The 15,609-nt window shown below is 43.0% G+C and overlaps 1 protein-coding gene across 1 annotated transcript in view; it reads left to right on the forward strand.

Moving 5' to 3' along the window:
* grin3a (glutamate receptor, ionotropic, N-methyl-D-aspartate 3A) overlaps window positions 1-15,609 on the forward strand; it is a 46,698-nt gene that overhangs the window by 12,848 nt on the left and 18,241 nt on the right. Inside the window, exons 3-7 of the mRNA XM_053879547.1 lie at window positions 6,212-6,881; window positions 7,647-8,030; window positions 8,999-9,144; window positions 12,644-12,759; window positions 13,952-14,103. Coding sequence (XP_053735522.1) covers window positions 6,212-6,881; window positions 7,647-8,030; window positions 8,999-9,144; window positions 12,644-12,759; window positions 13,952-14,103 — 1,468 coding nt within the window. The remainder of the gene's footprint in view (window positions 1-6,211; window positions 6,882-7,646; window positions 8,031-8,998; window positions 9,145-12,643; window positions 12,760-13,951; window positions 14,104-15,609) is intronic.

Genomic DNA, 15,609 nt, shown 5'->3' on the forward strand with positions numbered 1-15,609 from the left:
ATTGTAGCAGAGAATATTCATATAAACTATCAAAAAAAAGGTAAAATTAAATGAATGCAGTCAAATCAGATTAATGATTTTTAATGTGACAAAACAGGTGCAGTCATAAAGTATACTACAGCTATTTTACAATAAATAGATACCAAGTTAACCTTGGAAGGAGTCAACAGTAGACGTGGTGTGAGGATGAACCCAAAGCATGAACTGCTGTTCTCTTGTGACTATCTACTGTTCCATGCTGTAGCCGTTGGTTTCCCTCTACAGCCCACTCAAAGTAGACTTTGCTAACCAGTAATGCTAAATACTGTGATGTGAGCACTTCAATAGTACTGTACTACTGAAGCATAGAAAGCATATGTTTATCAGATGAAATGGAAAATTGGACACATATAATGATTTCTGATGATTTATAATGGTAAATTTCAATGAAGAATCTTCAGTCAATAGTGTCAGTCTCAGTTACTTCTCACTCATTTGTATTCCTTATATGCAACTGTCACCCTCTAATTTTAGCATCTCAGGCCAGTTTCAAAAGTTAAAAATTCTTCACGTTCTGCACTGACTCTGCTTCATAACACAAGTAAATGTGATCAAGCTGCATCAGTTTTGGGGTTTTTGTTAGTCTGTATGTTAACATTTTTAATATCTTCAACCAGTTGAATGCAAGTGCTGTCGAACTACAGTATTGGGCCAAGGCGTCTACATTGGAGTTTTTCAGGATTCAATGAAATTATGGTCCATTTATGCTTATTTATAGCTCCTGTGGGCCATATAAAATAGAAGGGCTGGATTTAACGCTCTGTTTTTGAGTTTGACACATGCTTTAAATTAAGTGACAGTTTAGTAGACAATATGTGACCTATATTTACAAGACGTCCAATGAAGTGAACCAGCGAGTAGCAGTAAACGGTATTGCCGAGCTCCTCTACACGATAGATTGGCATCAGGACGAGCTGCTGGAGGAGCAGCGCCGGTGATAGATGATATCGCAAGTTGTCACTCAAAAACCTTCCCGTCACTTTTGACGGCACAGTGTGCGCTCACGGGTCACATTTGTTTACTGCATCGTGAGCTTAAGTCCAACATGTCAGTGACAGGAGATGAGGTAGACGAAGACGGTTCAGGGATGCAGGGAGGAGGATCAAAGTTTGGACAGACTTGGTGTCGCAATCCCTGTTGAGAAAGGCGAGAAAGGAAATGTAACCAGAATAAGACTATCCGATCCCAACGGCAGACAGGCGCACCATAAGAAATCAGTGTCTTTTTCTCCATTTATGGAGATTTTTTTTTGTCATGTGATCCGTATTAATCCCCGTCCTGGCTACACCCCTGGTTGATCTGCATTCAGCGCAAAACAGAACTGACAAATAGATCTTCAAACAACGCAGCAATTTGTTCTGTTCAGTGAAGTGAAGTGACTCAGACACATGTTTTAGACGCTCGGCAGCAGCCCTGGTGTTCACACCCGAGCGTGAGTGGAGTGAATTAACTCTCTTTGACCTTAAAATCTCCAGCAAGGAAAATCACTGAACAAGACGCTTCAATTAGAGGATCATCAATCACCCTGGCGATAGATAGGGCGCATTCTCTCCGCGACGTTGGACACCTCTTCTCCAGCGCCGGTTAACAAGTTACAGCCCAGTGAAGTTCATCTTGACTTGGTTCGGAGGCTGTGTATGTCAATTGTTGGGATGCAGTTTTCCATTAGTCACAATGTTTCGAGTCATAGCACTCACACATGCATCTGAGGGCTGTTTAACTGCTTGAAATTGATTCTGACTCTCCTTGTGGTAGGAAGGTGTTTTTTTTTATGGACAAGTGTGCTTCTGAAGAGGAGCACTAATGGTGCTGTTGGCTTCCGCTTTCTGTGACAGCCTGCCATCATTATATGAGAGAAGTCTCCGAAGAGAGACTCCTTCAGGAAAATGTATTGTCGGATGATTGTCGGATGATTGGCCAGTCATTCAGTCAGTCACAGGAGAGCTGATGACATGAGTAGCTGTAGTTATCAGGCATCTGGAGAAGTGATGCAGAGCTGTCGCAGGGTTTGAGATGTAGAATAACATGCTGACTTGTATGCGAACAAACACATTTCATATCCAGTTTTATCCTAACACCTTGTTTGCATCGAAAAAAACAGTGTTTCCTGTCAAAGTATTTTTTACCAAGTGTAGTATGTCAGTGAAACAGAATGTAAATTTAGTAGGAGTAGATCGACAGATTTTTTTTTTTCAACGGAAATATTTGCCATCGTCCAGACAGTGTCACATATAATACTGGGCACCGCACCCCTGCCCCTTCTTTTAAAAAAAGAAACAAAACGGAACTGAACGCTGCCAATCCAGAAGTGATAGAGAAACAGAGGGGAATGTTTTGTCATTCACTGAATTGGTGACAGCAAAAACGCAAGTTTTTAATCATGAGAAGTAAATCTGCCTCCAATCCAAGCGGTCCGTCTCTTCACATGTCCAGCTGGAGTGCGCGACTTGAATTCAGTGAGCAATGGACTTTAGTCATTAAGATGTTTCGTTAGGGATTTTTGCACAAATAACAAAACTGTAAATATCTAAAATGTTGGCACTCACCTAGGCCTGCGCTAGTCGCTTGATCAGAAGTGGCAAACAAACCCTTTCTCCGCCTGCATTATCTATGTCATTGGTCTGAAGCTTGTTTGCCCATGAATGTTTTAGCTTCAGAGGGTTTAGAGAGCGAGACAAAAAGTAGCGGTTAGTCTGGAAATCGCTGTATGAGTGTCCAGTTACAGGACACGTACAAGTCACACTCAATATGAGGCCAAATAGATGGCCTGCTGTCACCAACTCGTGATCTGATTGGCGATCGCATCTATCCGTCAACTATATATGTGCCCGTTCACTGAAGGTGCACCTGCGTCTGCACCTTCCATTCTAAAGGCTCCAGACTGATTTCATACAACCTGGCAACACAAGCTAGCTAAATTCCAATTGGGAAAAACTAACTGAGAAAAACTACTCTGGGATGTACTGTGACGTGAAGATGAAGAATATATTTAGCATATTATATGTATTATATATATTGTATCTCATATATTTTGGATAATACATAAAAAATGAAATGAACTTTTAGCATAAATATGCTCATGACCATGTCTTGTACTGATCAGTTTGTAAATGGCTTTCTTTAACAGGAAAAAGTAATTTAAACAGAATCAGATTAGCTTCCACAAACAAAAAACTGTCCTCCTTCACCCCGACTCACAACACAGGACAAAGTCTTGTGTTCTTCTTGAAGCACAAGTTGTCCTTCTTCCATTCAATTCCCATGGTGTTGCATCAGCGTTTTTGGCATTTTCCAGATCGATCATATCCACTTGCAAGCATGTCGAAGGACAAAGCTTGAACTCTAACCTTAGTAGGTCATATCAATAGGCTTTTTGTTGGTTTGCTTCATTTGAATTATTTTTCTGTTGCTCTTCCAGGCCACTTAAAAGGATTCGCTGGCCCATGTTTGGCCCCCCGGGGCATCGACTTTGAGATATGATCAATAATAAGGTGTCAAACTCAGTCACAGTATTGACTGTTTTGAAAGTTCAACTGCTGTAGTGCATTACGGAACCTACCGCATGAATTAATGGTGCATTATGGGCCAGGGGCTAAAACAGAGTATATCGCGGGTGATATACCGTAATTTCCGGACTATGGAGTACACCGGATTACTAGCCGCTTCCACTAAATTTAAGAAGGAAAATAGATCTTGTTCATACACAAGTCGCACCGATCTATAAGCAGCAAGTTCAGTGGTGCTGTCTGAACTGTGGACAGGTCAAAAACGCTAAAAATGTTAAAAACGCTTTTCAAAGCTAGTTTTGAAGAGGGGGTCCAGCATCAAGAGTGAGGAAATAGCAGAAACAAGCTGCCTTAATACGGAGCATCTTGATTTATCTACGCTGCTCTCACAATAGACAAAGTGCAGCCCTCCAGCCAGGATCAAGTCCGCGGCCAAAACCCGACTCGCTTGTATTCACATCGGACTTTTGAGCCACTGTATATGGATTTTTACAGGCTGAAATCAGATTAAATCAGAGGCGATGAAATCAGAGGTTTTTTATTTACTCTTAAAGCACTCAAAATGCACTGTTTTTGCCCGCGTGCCCAAAGTTCCAACACCACTGCCGGTCTCTGCTTCTCGATTCCTGGCCTCCAGGAGATCGACTCTGTTGATGGAGATAACACCGCATTTTGAGTGCTTTAAGAGTAAATAAAAAACCTCTGATTTCATCGCCTCTGATTTAATCTTTCAGCCTGTAAAAATCCATATACAGTGGTACCTCGGTCCTCGACCACAATCCGTTCCAGAAGGCCGTTCGAGAAGCGATTTGTTCGAAATCTGAATCGATTTTTCCCAGAAATAATGCGTTCCAAGCCTTAAAATAGGCTTTTGTAGGAGTGAATGTAGAGTGTCTGCTGCAGGTGGCTGTTCGTCTATGTGTGTGGCCGCTGCATGTGGGAGGGGTTGCCGAGTGAGTGACGTCTCTCCAGAAGTGAAGAGGTGCCCGGTGCGTGTCCAGCTCTGAATGTGCGCTTCTGTGCAGTTCGGCTGTGACAAAGTCATAAACCAAGTAACGCTCTGTCCGAGACTCGCCTCATCCCTGTCCCAGCTCCAGGCACTCTACACGTCTGCATACAGAGACTGCCTTATACACAATAACAAAGCGCGTCGTGGGTCAGCTGGTCGGTCCGTTATGTTTTCCCGGCTTTTTTCAGGGGTGTTCGAGTACTGGATTTTCGTTCGAAATCCGAAGCAAAAAAATCTCGAAATTTTTGTTCGAACACCGATATGTTTGAATTCCGGGATGTTCGAAAACCGAGGTACCACTGTATTAGCCACGCTGTTTTATAAGCCGCAGGGCTCAGGCCGCGAGAAAAAGGCAGCGCCTTGTAGTCCGGAAATTACGGTATGTAATTACATCTCTAGCTAGTTGAAAATAACTTATTTATAGAGATGAATCTTGGTTCCATGGGCTACTGGCTCCTTCACCGGCCTCAATGTGTACCTGTATTTTTTTTAATTATTTTGCAGGGGCCTCTCTTAGTCTAGAATGTATGTATCCATTAGCTTGACGGGCTTGTTCTCTGTCAATATGTGATTTGTTTCTACTGAGAGCTGAACAAAAGTTCAGAGAATCCCCGTTTGCACTCATCACACATCTGCGTGCCACTGGAGCAACCTCAGCTCGCTGTGTTCCACATGTCGTGTTCATTATTTGGGCGAGAAAGAAGTACAAGCGCAAACATTCCGATGACAGTGACATGTAGCAGAGATGATCATGCTGAGACGCAATGTCCCGCTAGAGGCAAAGTCATGAGACTCACACTCTGCTAGTTTGACGCTTTGTGTTACTGTTGATTTCATCAACACAACTCAAACACCGACTTGTGAGTAAAACTAGCTGGTGATATTATCTCTGGCCTTTTGATGAAAGCCACTTGCAGCCTTGTGTCTGGTTACAAGGACTAGGAGTTTATGTAAAGATATCTTTTTAACAAAAGACATCTATTCAAGCATTTGCATAAATGGATATTCATTTATTTTCTTATTTTCACATTTATGTCCAACGTATTACCTAAGAATGGGCCTAATTTAATTCTTCACTATGATATCTCATATTTAATAACTGAGGTTTGGAGTCTGTGGATGTGCTGTATCATAGTAGTAAAAATACAAAACACCATGACAGAAATGTATTCATTCAGCGACTGCCTAAAATGACCTATTAATTCCTCTGGTGAAGTGTTTCAACTGGCATGTTGTTGAGGCTGAGACAAAATGTCTTGAACCAGCCATCTACATGGCATTTATTATATCATCCAGAACTGGGACTCTGTGCAAACTTGTCTGAATTTAGTTTGATTACTTCCTGGCATTTGGTCAGCAGTGCTTTGCTTCACGGAAGGTTGAGTGGTAGTCTGAGTGTCGACGAACTGGGGACCTTTCCAGGGTGTTCCCTGCTAAATATTTAAAATAATAAGTAAATGAAATTAAACTATTACCTGCAGTGCTTCAATTTGGTCTTCACAACTGCCTTTTTTCGTTTTCTTTTTTTTTTTTTTTGGCAATTGTAATTGTTCTTCACTCATATCATGTTTATATGTTGTGTACAGTACTTAGGTGAGTTTTGAATTGTGACTAACTGTACGTTCTTCCCACTCCTCACCCTGGCTCTCCTCTGTAGGTTCCTGTCCAACACATCATTTGAAGGCCACAGCGGGTTTATATCCAGAGACAGTTTGAGAAAGACTGTCATCTCCGAGTCTCATCACTACATCTGGTCCCTGCAGCTGGACCCGCTCGGCCAGCCAACGTGGACTCGCCTGGGGCGCTGGCGCAGAGGGAAAGTTCTGATGGACCAGGGAGCGTGGCCAAGCCATCAGGGCTCTGGAGCTGGAGGTGACTGGCGCAGGTCGGCAAAGCTGCACTTGCGCGTGGTGACGCTCGTGGAGCACCCGTTCGTCTTCACCCGGGAGGTGGACGGTGATGGTTTATGTCCCGCAGGTCAGCTGTGTCTGGACCCTCTTACCAACGACTCATCCATACTAGAAGGGTTTTTTCAGAACATTGCGGCTCCAAATGGATCTGTCCCCACTGAGCTGAAGAAATGCTGTTATGGTTACTGTATCGACCTGCTGGAGAAGCTGGCTGAGGACATGGGATTTACCTTTGACCTCTACATTGTTGGCGATGGAAAGTATGGCGGGTTCAAGAACGGTCGCTGGACTGGACTGGTGGGCGATTTGCTCAGTGGCGCCGCCCACCTGGCCGTGACTTCTTTCAGCATTAATTCAGCGAGAAGCCAAGTGATTGACTTCACCTCTCCTTTCTTCTCCACCAGCCTGGGAATCCTGGTCAGTATTATGCTTTTCTCTTCCCCCGTTTCATCCATCAAAGCTCTGACTCTTTGCTCCATTTTCACCGTCATTGACCCGACCTCAACTCTGCATGCTCCAAACGCTGCTGGTCAGTCGCCGTGTTTTATGACTCTGAGCCCTACATTATTGGATCCTAATGCAATCCTCTATACTATGTTGAACTGGCCAGTGTGCAGCTTTGTCCGATGAGTCAATTACTGCAATTTTTATTGCAGGTTTCACTAGTTGACAGACAAAGTGCTGCTGGGAGTAATCACTCTGCTGCGGCTCTGTTTGAAAGGTCCTGAGAGAAGGGGAAGCATCTGTTTACCGCCTCCTGCCCTGGTTTAGTCTCTGTATACGTGGGATGTGAAATGGAACTGAAGACTGTCAGTATTAAATCGCTAAACTGTGACGACTATTCACTCAGAATTTGTTTAGTTAAGTGATAAAGTGCTCCACCACAGATGTTTGGATACCGAAGAAAATCTTTCCATTTTGAATTTCCTTTTCAGTTTCTATAAAAGTCATGATTTTCAGATCCATGCAGGCTTTTGATTCAATATTTAAAAACTCAGTGCCAGGTGGCTGGTTAAATTCAATGTTGGTGTTTATATTCCAAATAACAAACTGTTTTCCAAAAAATGTGCACGCACAGCACTGTTTTTCAGACCAACACAGCTTCACAGCTCATGCCCAGGCTATATGAAACTAGGCATCCTGGAGTTTGACGTGTCTGCTTTTCCGTTCCCCCCATGCCAGGTGCGGACGCGAGACACCGCTGCCCCCATCGGTGCCTTCATGTGGCCACTCCACTGGTCCATGTGGCTGGGCATCTTCGTCTCGCTCCACGTCACAGCAGTTTTCCTCACCATCTACGAGTGGCACAGCCCATTTGGTATGACGCCACGAGGACGCAACCGGGACCGAGTGTTCTCCTTCTCCTCAGCCCTGAATGTGTGTTATGCAATTCTCTTTGGGAGAACTGTGGCCATCAAGCCCCCAAAGTGTTGGACGGGTCGGCTGCTGATGAACCTTTGGGCCATCTTCTGCCTCTTCTGTCTGTCCACCTACACTGCTAATCTGGCCGCTGTCATGGTCGGGGAGAAGACCTACGAACAACTGTCTGGGATACATGACCCAAAGGTACCTCGGTTCCTGCTGCAGATCCTAATCCTTGCGGTTCAAGTTGCATCCGAGCAGCCTAACATCCTAGATAAGATAGTCAATATGGGTGGGGCTTTGTTTAAACCAAAATGTCCTCCAGCATTACAAGCGGATCGAGCCCCCATCCACAGAAATAACCTTTCTACCGCCACCAAAGAGATCATGTGTTGCGCAAGGGAGTTCCACTATGTTACAGCTGCCTGTCAGTTAGAGTGTCCCTGACTAAAGTGACTAGCAGTTTTGTTAGGGGTTGGAAACCAAATCCATTTGAGGTTTAAAATGGACGAATCGTGATATTTTAATGTATGACCCCAGAATGATCGAATTTAAGTTGAATATGAACTTCAATTTCACACGATTTGGCGCGTAATTCGAATGCCATTAGAAACAGCCGACGTGAGGGTTATAGCTCCTACTGCATTGGTAGATCATTGTGTGACAGTGAGATGCCGGGATACTGTGCTGCCGTACGTAACTGTTGTTCGCGTTGCCGGGCTGCTATGTGCCAGACATTGAATTAAATCTGCTGGCCGTATGGGTGGACGTAAGTTGAGCAGGTGGTGAGTCAGATGTTACTTGTATAAGGTGGAACACCTGGTCCCTACGAAAGACACGACATGAAGGCATGTAATGCATATTGAGCTTTTCAATGCTGTACAGTAAACCCTACTTTGTAATCAATGCTCAAAGCAATGCCTCGTTCTTTGGCAACATTTCAGAGCAGTGAAATGCCTCAACTGAAATCCACATCTGCGATCATCATTGTTAACAGACCTTCACTTCTATCAAAATGGAGTCCAAATAAGTGTGTATTGGACCGGGGAGCGAGTAGAACCGAGGAACGTGTTTTCGAGCTGACCGCTGCCGATGATGAGAAAAGTGTGAAAATTGAAAATAATGGGGTGATTTTTAAGGTAACATGTTGGTTTATTGGTTCTTTCTCACAGTTGCACCATCCCTCTCAGGGATTCCGATTTGCCACGGTGAGAGAGAGCAGCGCCGAGGACTATGTCAAGAAGAGTTTCCCTGAGATGCACGAGTACATGAGACGATACAACGTTCCAGCCACACCAGATGGAATTCACAATCTCAAGTAATTACAAACGTGACATTCGTGGCAACGCCAGTGTTCACCTCTCAAGTTTTTCTACGTGGTCATAGCCAGAAAAAAAAAATAAGAAAGCTGGATCTGTTATTGTCTGTCAAAGTGAAACATGAGTTGCGTGTCCAGGGAAAGACAAAGTTTGAAAAGAAAAAAATCTTCTCCCAGCTGCTGTCATTTTCTCCAGTGCAAGGCTGCCTGTTTACATTCTGATCTCAGCCCGCTGCTTACCCGCCATTGCTGTCATCCTAAGCTGCTTCGACATTCAACCGGCATCCCTGCGGAGCAGAGCAGCATAAAGTGAGGCGAAGCAGCTGGAGTCGAGGCAGAGGTTGTGCAGGACACAATTTCAAAGAATCCACCAAGATTTTATGATATTTTACTGAGCTTGTAATATGCTAATTGGAAGGTCCTGGGGGAAATGTCACGCCAAAATTACAAAGCAGGAACGAGACGGAGCTCAGGAGTTCCATAATGCATTGAGTGCTGTCTCCCATGAGGATATAAATGATGGGCTTTGATGTGTTTACGTCTGTATCAGGCAGAAATACTGCGCTGACAGGAACTGATGAATTCATGAGGTTAAGCAAGAGCAGTGGTTTCCAAAGCGGTCAGTACACCCTCCTGTGAGGTGGGGGACCCAAACAAATTTGGATGTGAAGAAAAAAAAATATCAAAAGAGATGAAGGAGGTAAAAACAATGTGCTGCGTTTAATGCAGCAAGCGAAACATGGTGTATTTTGGGGATAGGAAAGTCGCTGTTGTCACCTGTCTGTTGAAATACAGAGGTGTTGCGTTGCCAAATCGCTACAAAACAAGATTTGTTCCACATTTGTCAAGTGTCCTGAATGCAGCAGCGTGCTGATATATGTCTTTCTCTCTCTCTGCGGGAGAGCTAGACTCCTACAAGCAGGAAATAAGCGATGCCGACTTAAAATTCCAGAAGCGAGCGGTTCTTTATGTAGTTCTCTTCCTAAAGTGCATCCAAAACTGGAAACTGAAGGTATGTCTTTAAAACAAAAACTAGAGGGCAAAGTGCTATAAAAAGATATACAAAATCATCCAGGTCGAAAAGTAATAAAGTGACGGGTGAGGTGTAACAAATTGGTGTTGACGTTGAGATCAACTAACCCAAGACCAGAGCACAGAGACTTAAGATCAAAACCAAACTGAATGCAAAATACAGAAGCGCCTACAGTATTCGTCACACACACAGAGACACATACTGTGTGTCTTACTGCAAAAGAAATAGTAGTCATTTTTTCAAATGAAATCATTGGAACAAACTACCCGTAGTCATTTGTTCTGTGTCTAGTTTGGTTTGGCCTCTCACAGGTCTTGGTCTGGCGTTAGGTTACATTAGAGTCGATATCCCTTATTTGTCCTACAGCAGAGATATTTGACTACAAGACTAGAACTAATAAAGTAAAAGGCACTCAGCAGAGTCAGCAAATTAGTATTATAAGTAAAGGAAAATACTTTTGACGTACCAAGTAAAATAGTATGACGAGAGAAGGACTGGGGCAAGTGGACAAGACAGGACAAGAAAAAAAAGGGCAGTGCAAAGTGTGGAAGTGAAATAATTTGGTGGCGCAGCTAAACCCCACTGATGCTCTGTAACTACAGCATAATAACATAACATAAAGATGGAAACATTTGTCAATGGCAAATAGCTGATTGTGATTTGGGGAAATTCTGAATCTATTGATTAAGTAAAAAAAAAGTCTTTTAATTCTGGGGTGTTAGAGAATTCCATAGGACTTTGAGATGTGTGGCATTTAACTAGCTGTGATGTTTCCAGCGCTTCTGAATTTCTCTTGCAATAATTACTGTCAAGATATTTTTATGAATTCAAATATTACTCTCAAGTTTTCTTAAAATATCGAATAGAGGAAAAAAATATTATATAAATAGATAACATTTGTTGTTGATGCATATTATTCTGTAATTTTGAAAAGCAACAATTATCAATTGTCTGTGTAACTATTGTATCTCACCGTGCTTCTTACAAATGCAGTTTTTTTGCAGTATCTCCAGAAAAAGGAAAATGCAGCATTCAGAGCTTTTGCGTCGGAATGTTTTGGTTAAGCGTGAGGCCATTCTGATTAGACATTTCAATGATCATTAGTTTCAGTAACAAATGTAGTTGGGAAAACTCGCACTCACTTGTCTGTGAGTTCAGTCAGAAAACAACCTTTCACAGATGAACAACAGAAGTGAGTTTGCCCTTAAAACTGTCTTTGCATAACAAATCCCATGCTTTATGTTTACGCAGCGTGACGCTCCGATTTACTTCCTAATGCACTTTTGTTTGTTTACCTGAAGAGGATATTGGATAATGACCCTCAGCAGAAAGGTTATGTTTATGCCTGCATGGCTTTGTGTGTCTGTCAGCAGAAGTATGTTCAAACTTGAACTGATTGAAGATCATCGCTCTAAAGTTTTTGGAGGGCAGGCACAAAAGGACATCGGAAAACAGCATCCTCTAAAACAACATGTTCTGATGAAGAGCCTTCCTATGATGCATTACAAGCACCAATTTTATCTGCTGATCATTAACTTCTATTATCACCATTGCAGCGTCTTTTAGAAATCTAAATATTTGCATTTGAAATGAGGCAAACTCCGCCTGGCAAAACAGTACAACAAATGAATGGCCCTTCCTTTCATGAAGCCTCAATAATCCTTCCTGTCATAACATACTGTATCAACTACTGTGTATATAATTATTATTAAGGAGTATCTATTGGGAAAGAAAATGAAACTTTTCCTTCTCCAAGACAAAAGAGGCAAAGATGTTTAAGTATTAAGCACTTAAGGGTCAACAGTGTGTACGACACCACACGCTATTTGTGCCACGTGAGACTGTCAGCTGTGGAAAATGATCCAGTTTCATCTAATATGTCCGGAGATAAGGGGCGATATGATGATATTAAATCATGAACGATTAAAACCAAGTTGGAAAGCTACCAATGTGAGGTGACTACATGGATTCACATTCTTTCTATACACTACAGATCTATGCTGATGCGCTGACACTCACAGTAAAGAAGACGGTCAATTTTTTTTTTTTTATTGACACTCGTGGACCATCAATGTTGGCTTCGTGGTTTGAAAGTTAGCTAAAAACTAAATACAGAACCAAATATATGCGTTCCAAAACATGAGAGAGACGGAATCATTGTTGTTATGAAATTGAGGCAAAGAATGCTAAAGATTTGTCTGGTAATTCCCCAAGCTAGAATAAAATCATGCAAAGGACATTGTGATAATATCCAAACAGTTATTTAAAATTAATAAGTAAATAAGCACAACTAAGCACAATTGTGCTTTGGCTGAGGTTCCTCTGGTGGTGAGCCTCTGGATTTTTTCAACGAACGAAATGTTCCGTGGCTTAAGAAGGTTGAAAAACGTCAGAATTTGGTCATGCTGACTTGAGGAAAAGCCTGAACGTTCTAACTGATGTGTTCTTCTGGATGTTTGTCTTCAGGGCTGACCCTCAGAAACTGGATGCCTTCATCATGGACAAAGCGCTGCTGGACTATGAAGTTTCCATAGATGCAGACTGCAAAACATTGACAGTCGGGAAGCCATTTGCCATTGAAGGTATCTCATCTACTGTTTGTGGGTGTTTGCTTGTGCGACTCTAGGAGTTCCATAAACATCTTTACAGAGGTGGACCTCTTCGCGTGAGATCATGGTTTAGTGATGGCGTACCTCAGGTGCCACACCAGTCAGGTGGAGGACTCTCAGTGTTAATGAGTCTGGTTTATTGGTGCTGGAGTAATGAGGCATGAGATTGATGGAAGAATTGAAGCTGGAGGGTCATCGTAAGTTTGTTTTACTGCACCCTTGAAACCAGGCGGCAAGTTGGCCAGAAGGCAAACTTCTTTATTGTCTAATTAATTTTCTCCTTTGCCGTACGTTGTTCGCTAACTGCAGCTCATGATGAAAATTATTTGATTTAGAATACAGTGAATTTCCTGGCCTGTGTTGAGAAATGTGTATTTTACTGTTGTCACTGAGGAACTCGTGGAACCAGGGAGCGAGGACTTTTAGTGTCACTACGGAAACCAATGCAGACTGGAAGTGACTTCATATTAATATGTGAGGAGTAGAACAGAGAAAGACATCTATTGTTTTTGTCCTAAAATGAGATCATATTTGAGGGTCATTTCAGCGTCAGAATGTTGTCGAGGATAAGAGTCATCTGAGTACAGTTTTTAGTGAAACGCCATCAATCACTAGGCGTCTTCTCTCAGCAGCAGACAAGCTCCTCTGTCTGCTGTTAATCTGCTGGCCATTTAGCCGGGCCATTCTCTCCCGGTGTGAAACGGTTCCCACGGCGCTTACCTCCATTACAGTCCACCTCAGTCCCACACTCTAACGTTTGCGTTAATTACTTAATGTACCCTTAAGCCGCCAGGATACAATGCCATCCATCAGGGTACTTTTTGCAAGGCAAGGTACTTGGGTAATTGGCTATCGGTAAATTTCCAGCATGACCTGACACGCTGGCGACTTGCACCGGCCTGTATTGTATGTCAGTGAAACCATGTCGCAGAAGACGTGTGTAACATGTATGTGTACCGATGAAGAAGACAGTGAACGGAAGGTGTGCAACGGAAGTGTCCTTCTTCAAGAAATTTGTGTGTCGTATGACTGACGTGTTTCCAAACAAGAGGTTATAAGACGAATGGAATCTAGCACGATAGCTGACACGCTGAGACTAAATTGTAAAAATGCACAAGCATCAGCAGGACGGAGGCTCATGCTATCTGTGTGTCTCCGCCATCAGGTTACGGGATCGGACTCCCTCAGAACTCCCCCCTCACCTCCAACATCTCGGAGCTTGTTAGTCAGTACAAGTCAGACGGCTTCATGGACATGCTGCATGACAAATGGTACAAGGTCGTGCCCTGCGGGAAGCGCAGCTTCGCTGTCACTGAGGTAAGAGCAGAAAGTCCCTCTTTTTAAAACCAATGACGGTATGACGCTTCAAGTGATAGCCCTGTCTGAGATGGCTTTACGAAGTGAAAATGATTCAGCTATATCTGATACACTGTCCCCTTGTTGACAACTGTTTCTAGCTATCCTATAAAACACACCTGCTCATGCCAGGCCTCATCTGTTCGCAGTTACTGTTTATTTTCTGTCCAACCTCAATTGTCTTTACCTTTCCAACGGCTTCAAAATGATAGTGAAAAACAAGCCAGGATTTTACTGACCACTTCTTCATGTCACCTGAGCAGTGGTGTAGCTGTGCTGTTCGATGAGCCAGCTTCATTACTATATTTATCTAATCGATCAGGGTGTTTGTTCAAGTGATCCGTGTTGTCCAGATATACCTGGTAAAGACAAGTGAAAGCTCTGAGGGTGTTGTGTCGGTGGAGCATATCGTACCTGAAAAAAATAGTACTTACTACTGCCTCCGATTAAAATGCTATGCATCTCACAGCTACTTTCACAGATCTGTTTTGTGTCCCTCTGTATCTGGTGTGGGGTTTACACATTACACAGTATACGGTGGCGCAACATTTCAAATATAAATTAATAAAACTGAGGGAGGGGAAAGTAGAAGATGAGGTCATTCTCAGACCTTCCTATTGTTTCAAACAGGCGGAAGTTTCAAAAAGTGAGGCATTCCTCTTGGGGAAAGGTTCAAGAGGAAGAGTAATTTTACCTTCAAGCACCAACCTAGAGCAATATGCATCCCCTGAAAACTTGAGGGATTGTTTTCTTTATGCATCCTGAGCGGGACTCTCAAATGGGAGAAAGACTTGGGCGTGGTTTCAGCTATCAAGGCTCCTTGCAGCTTCCAACTTCTGGGACCAGCCTGTGCCAACACTGTGCTCAATAGCAAGAGCTGCTGCTTAAAGTTGTCTAGTTTGGTTGGAGTGAAGTTTGCAGGAAAGCTAACTGACCTGCACGTTAACTGACGTACTTGAGTGGTTTATGGAGTCGAATTCTTTTTTGAGAGTCACAGCTGCCTCTTCCCGGTAGGTTTTCTATTGGGGAATAATAATGGATTTTGCTACATTATTACAAATCTGATGTGTTATTCAGCGTGTGGTGAGAGAATGCTGTACAAGCATATTGTAGCGTTGACTAAGAACACAGCAAGTGGCCTTTAAGTGTATGAGAATGCGATAATAACTGTGTTATGACTCATTGTTCTCCTCTCACTGGAGGAAAGGCGTGGAGTTCCGGCTGCAATTAGACTAGGTGGAGTGCGGAGGAAGAGAAGTGGAACTGATTTTCCAGTCGAAACCAACACCGAGACGGAATCTAAGTCGTGTGTAATTGAACCGAACAGTGTTGAGCTCATTGACTTATTGACCGAATGTAGCCAGACGCTGGTTATCCCAAGATCTGGAGCATCAGGAGAATTTGAGTGACAGTGGTACTCTGCCATGACTTTGTCGGAAGATCAAGCTGAGGGTCACTCATCGATTT

This window comes from Synchiropus splendidus, chromosome 1 (genome assembly GCF_027744825.2).
Source record: "Synchiropus splendidus isolate RoL2022-P1 chromosome 1, RoL_Sspl_1.0, whole genome shotgun sequence".
In the NCBI taxonomy this organism is placed as follows: domain Eukaryota; kingdom Metazoa; phylum Chordata; class Actinopteri; order Syngnathiformes; family Callionymidae; genus Synchiropus; species Synchiropus splendidus.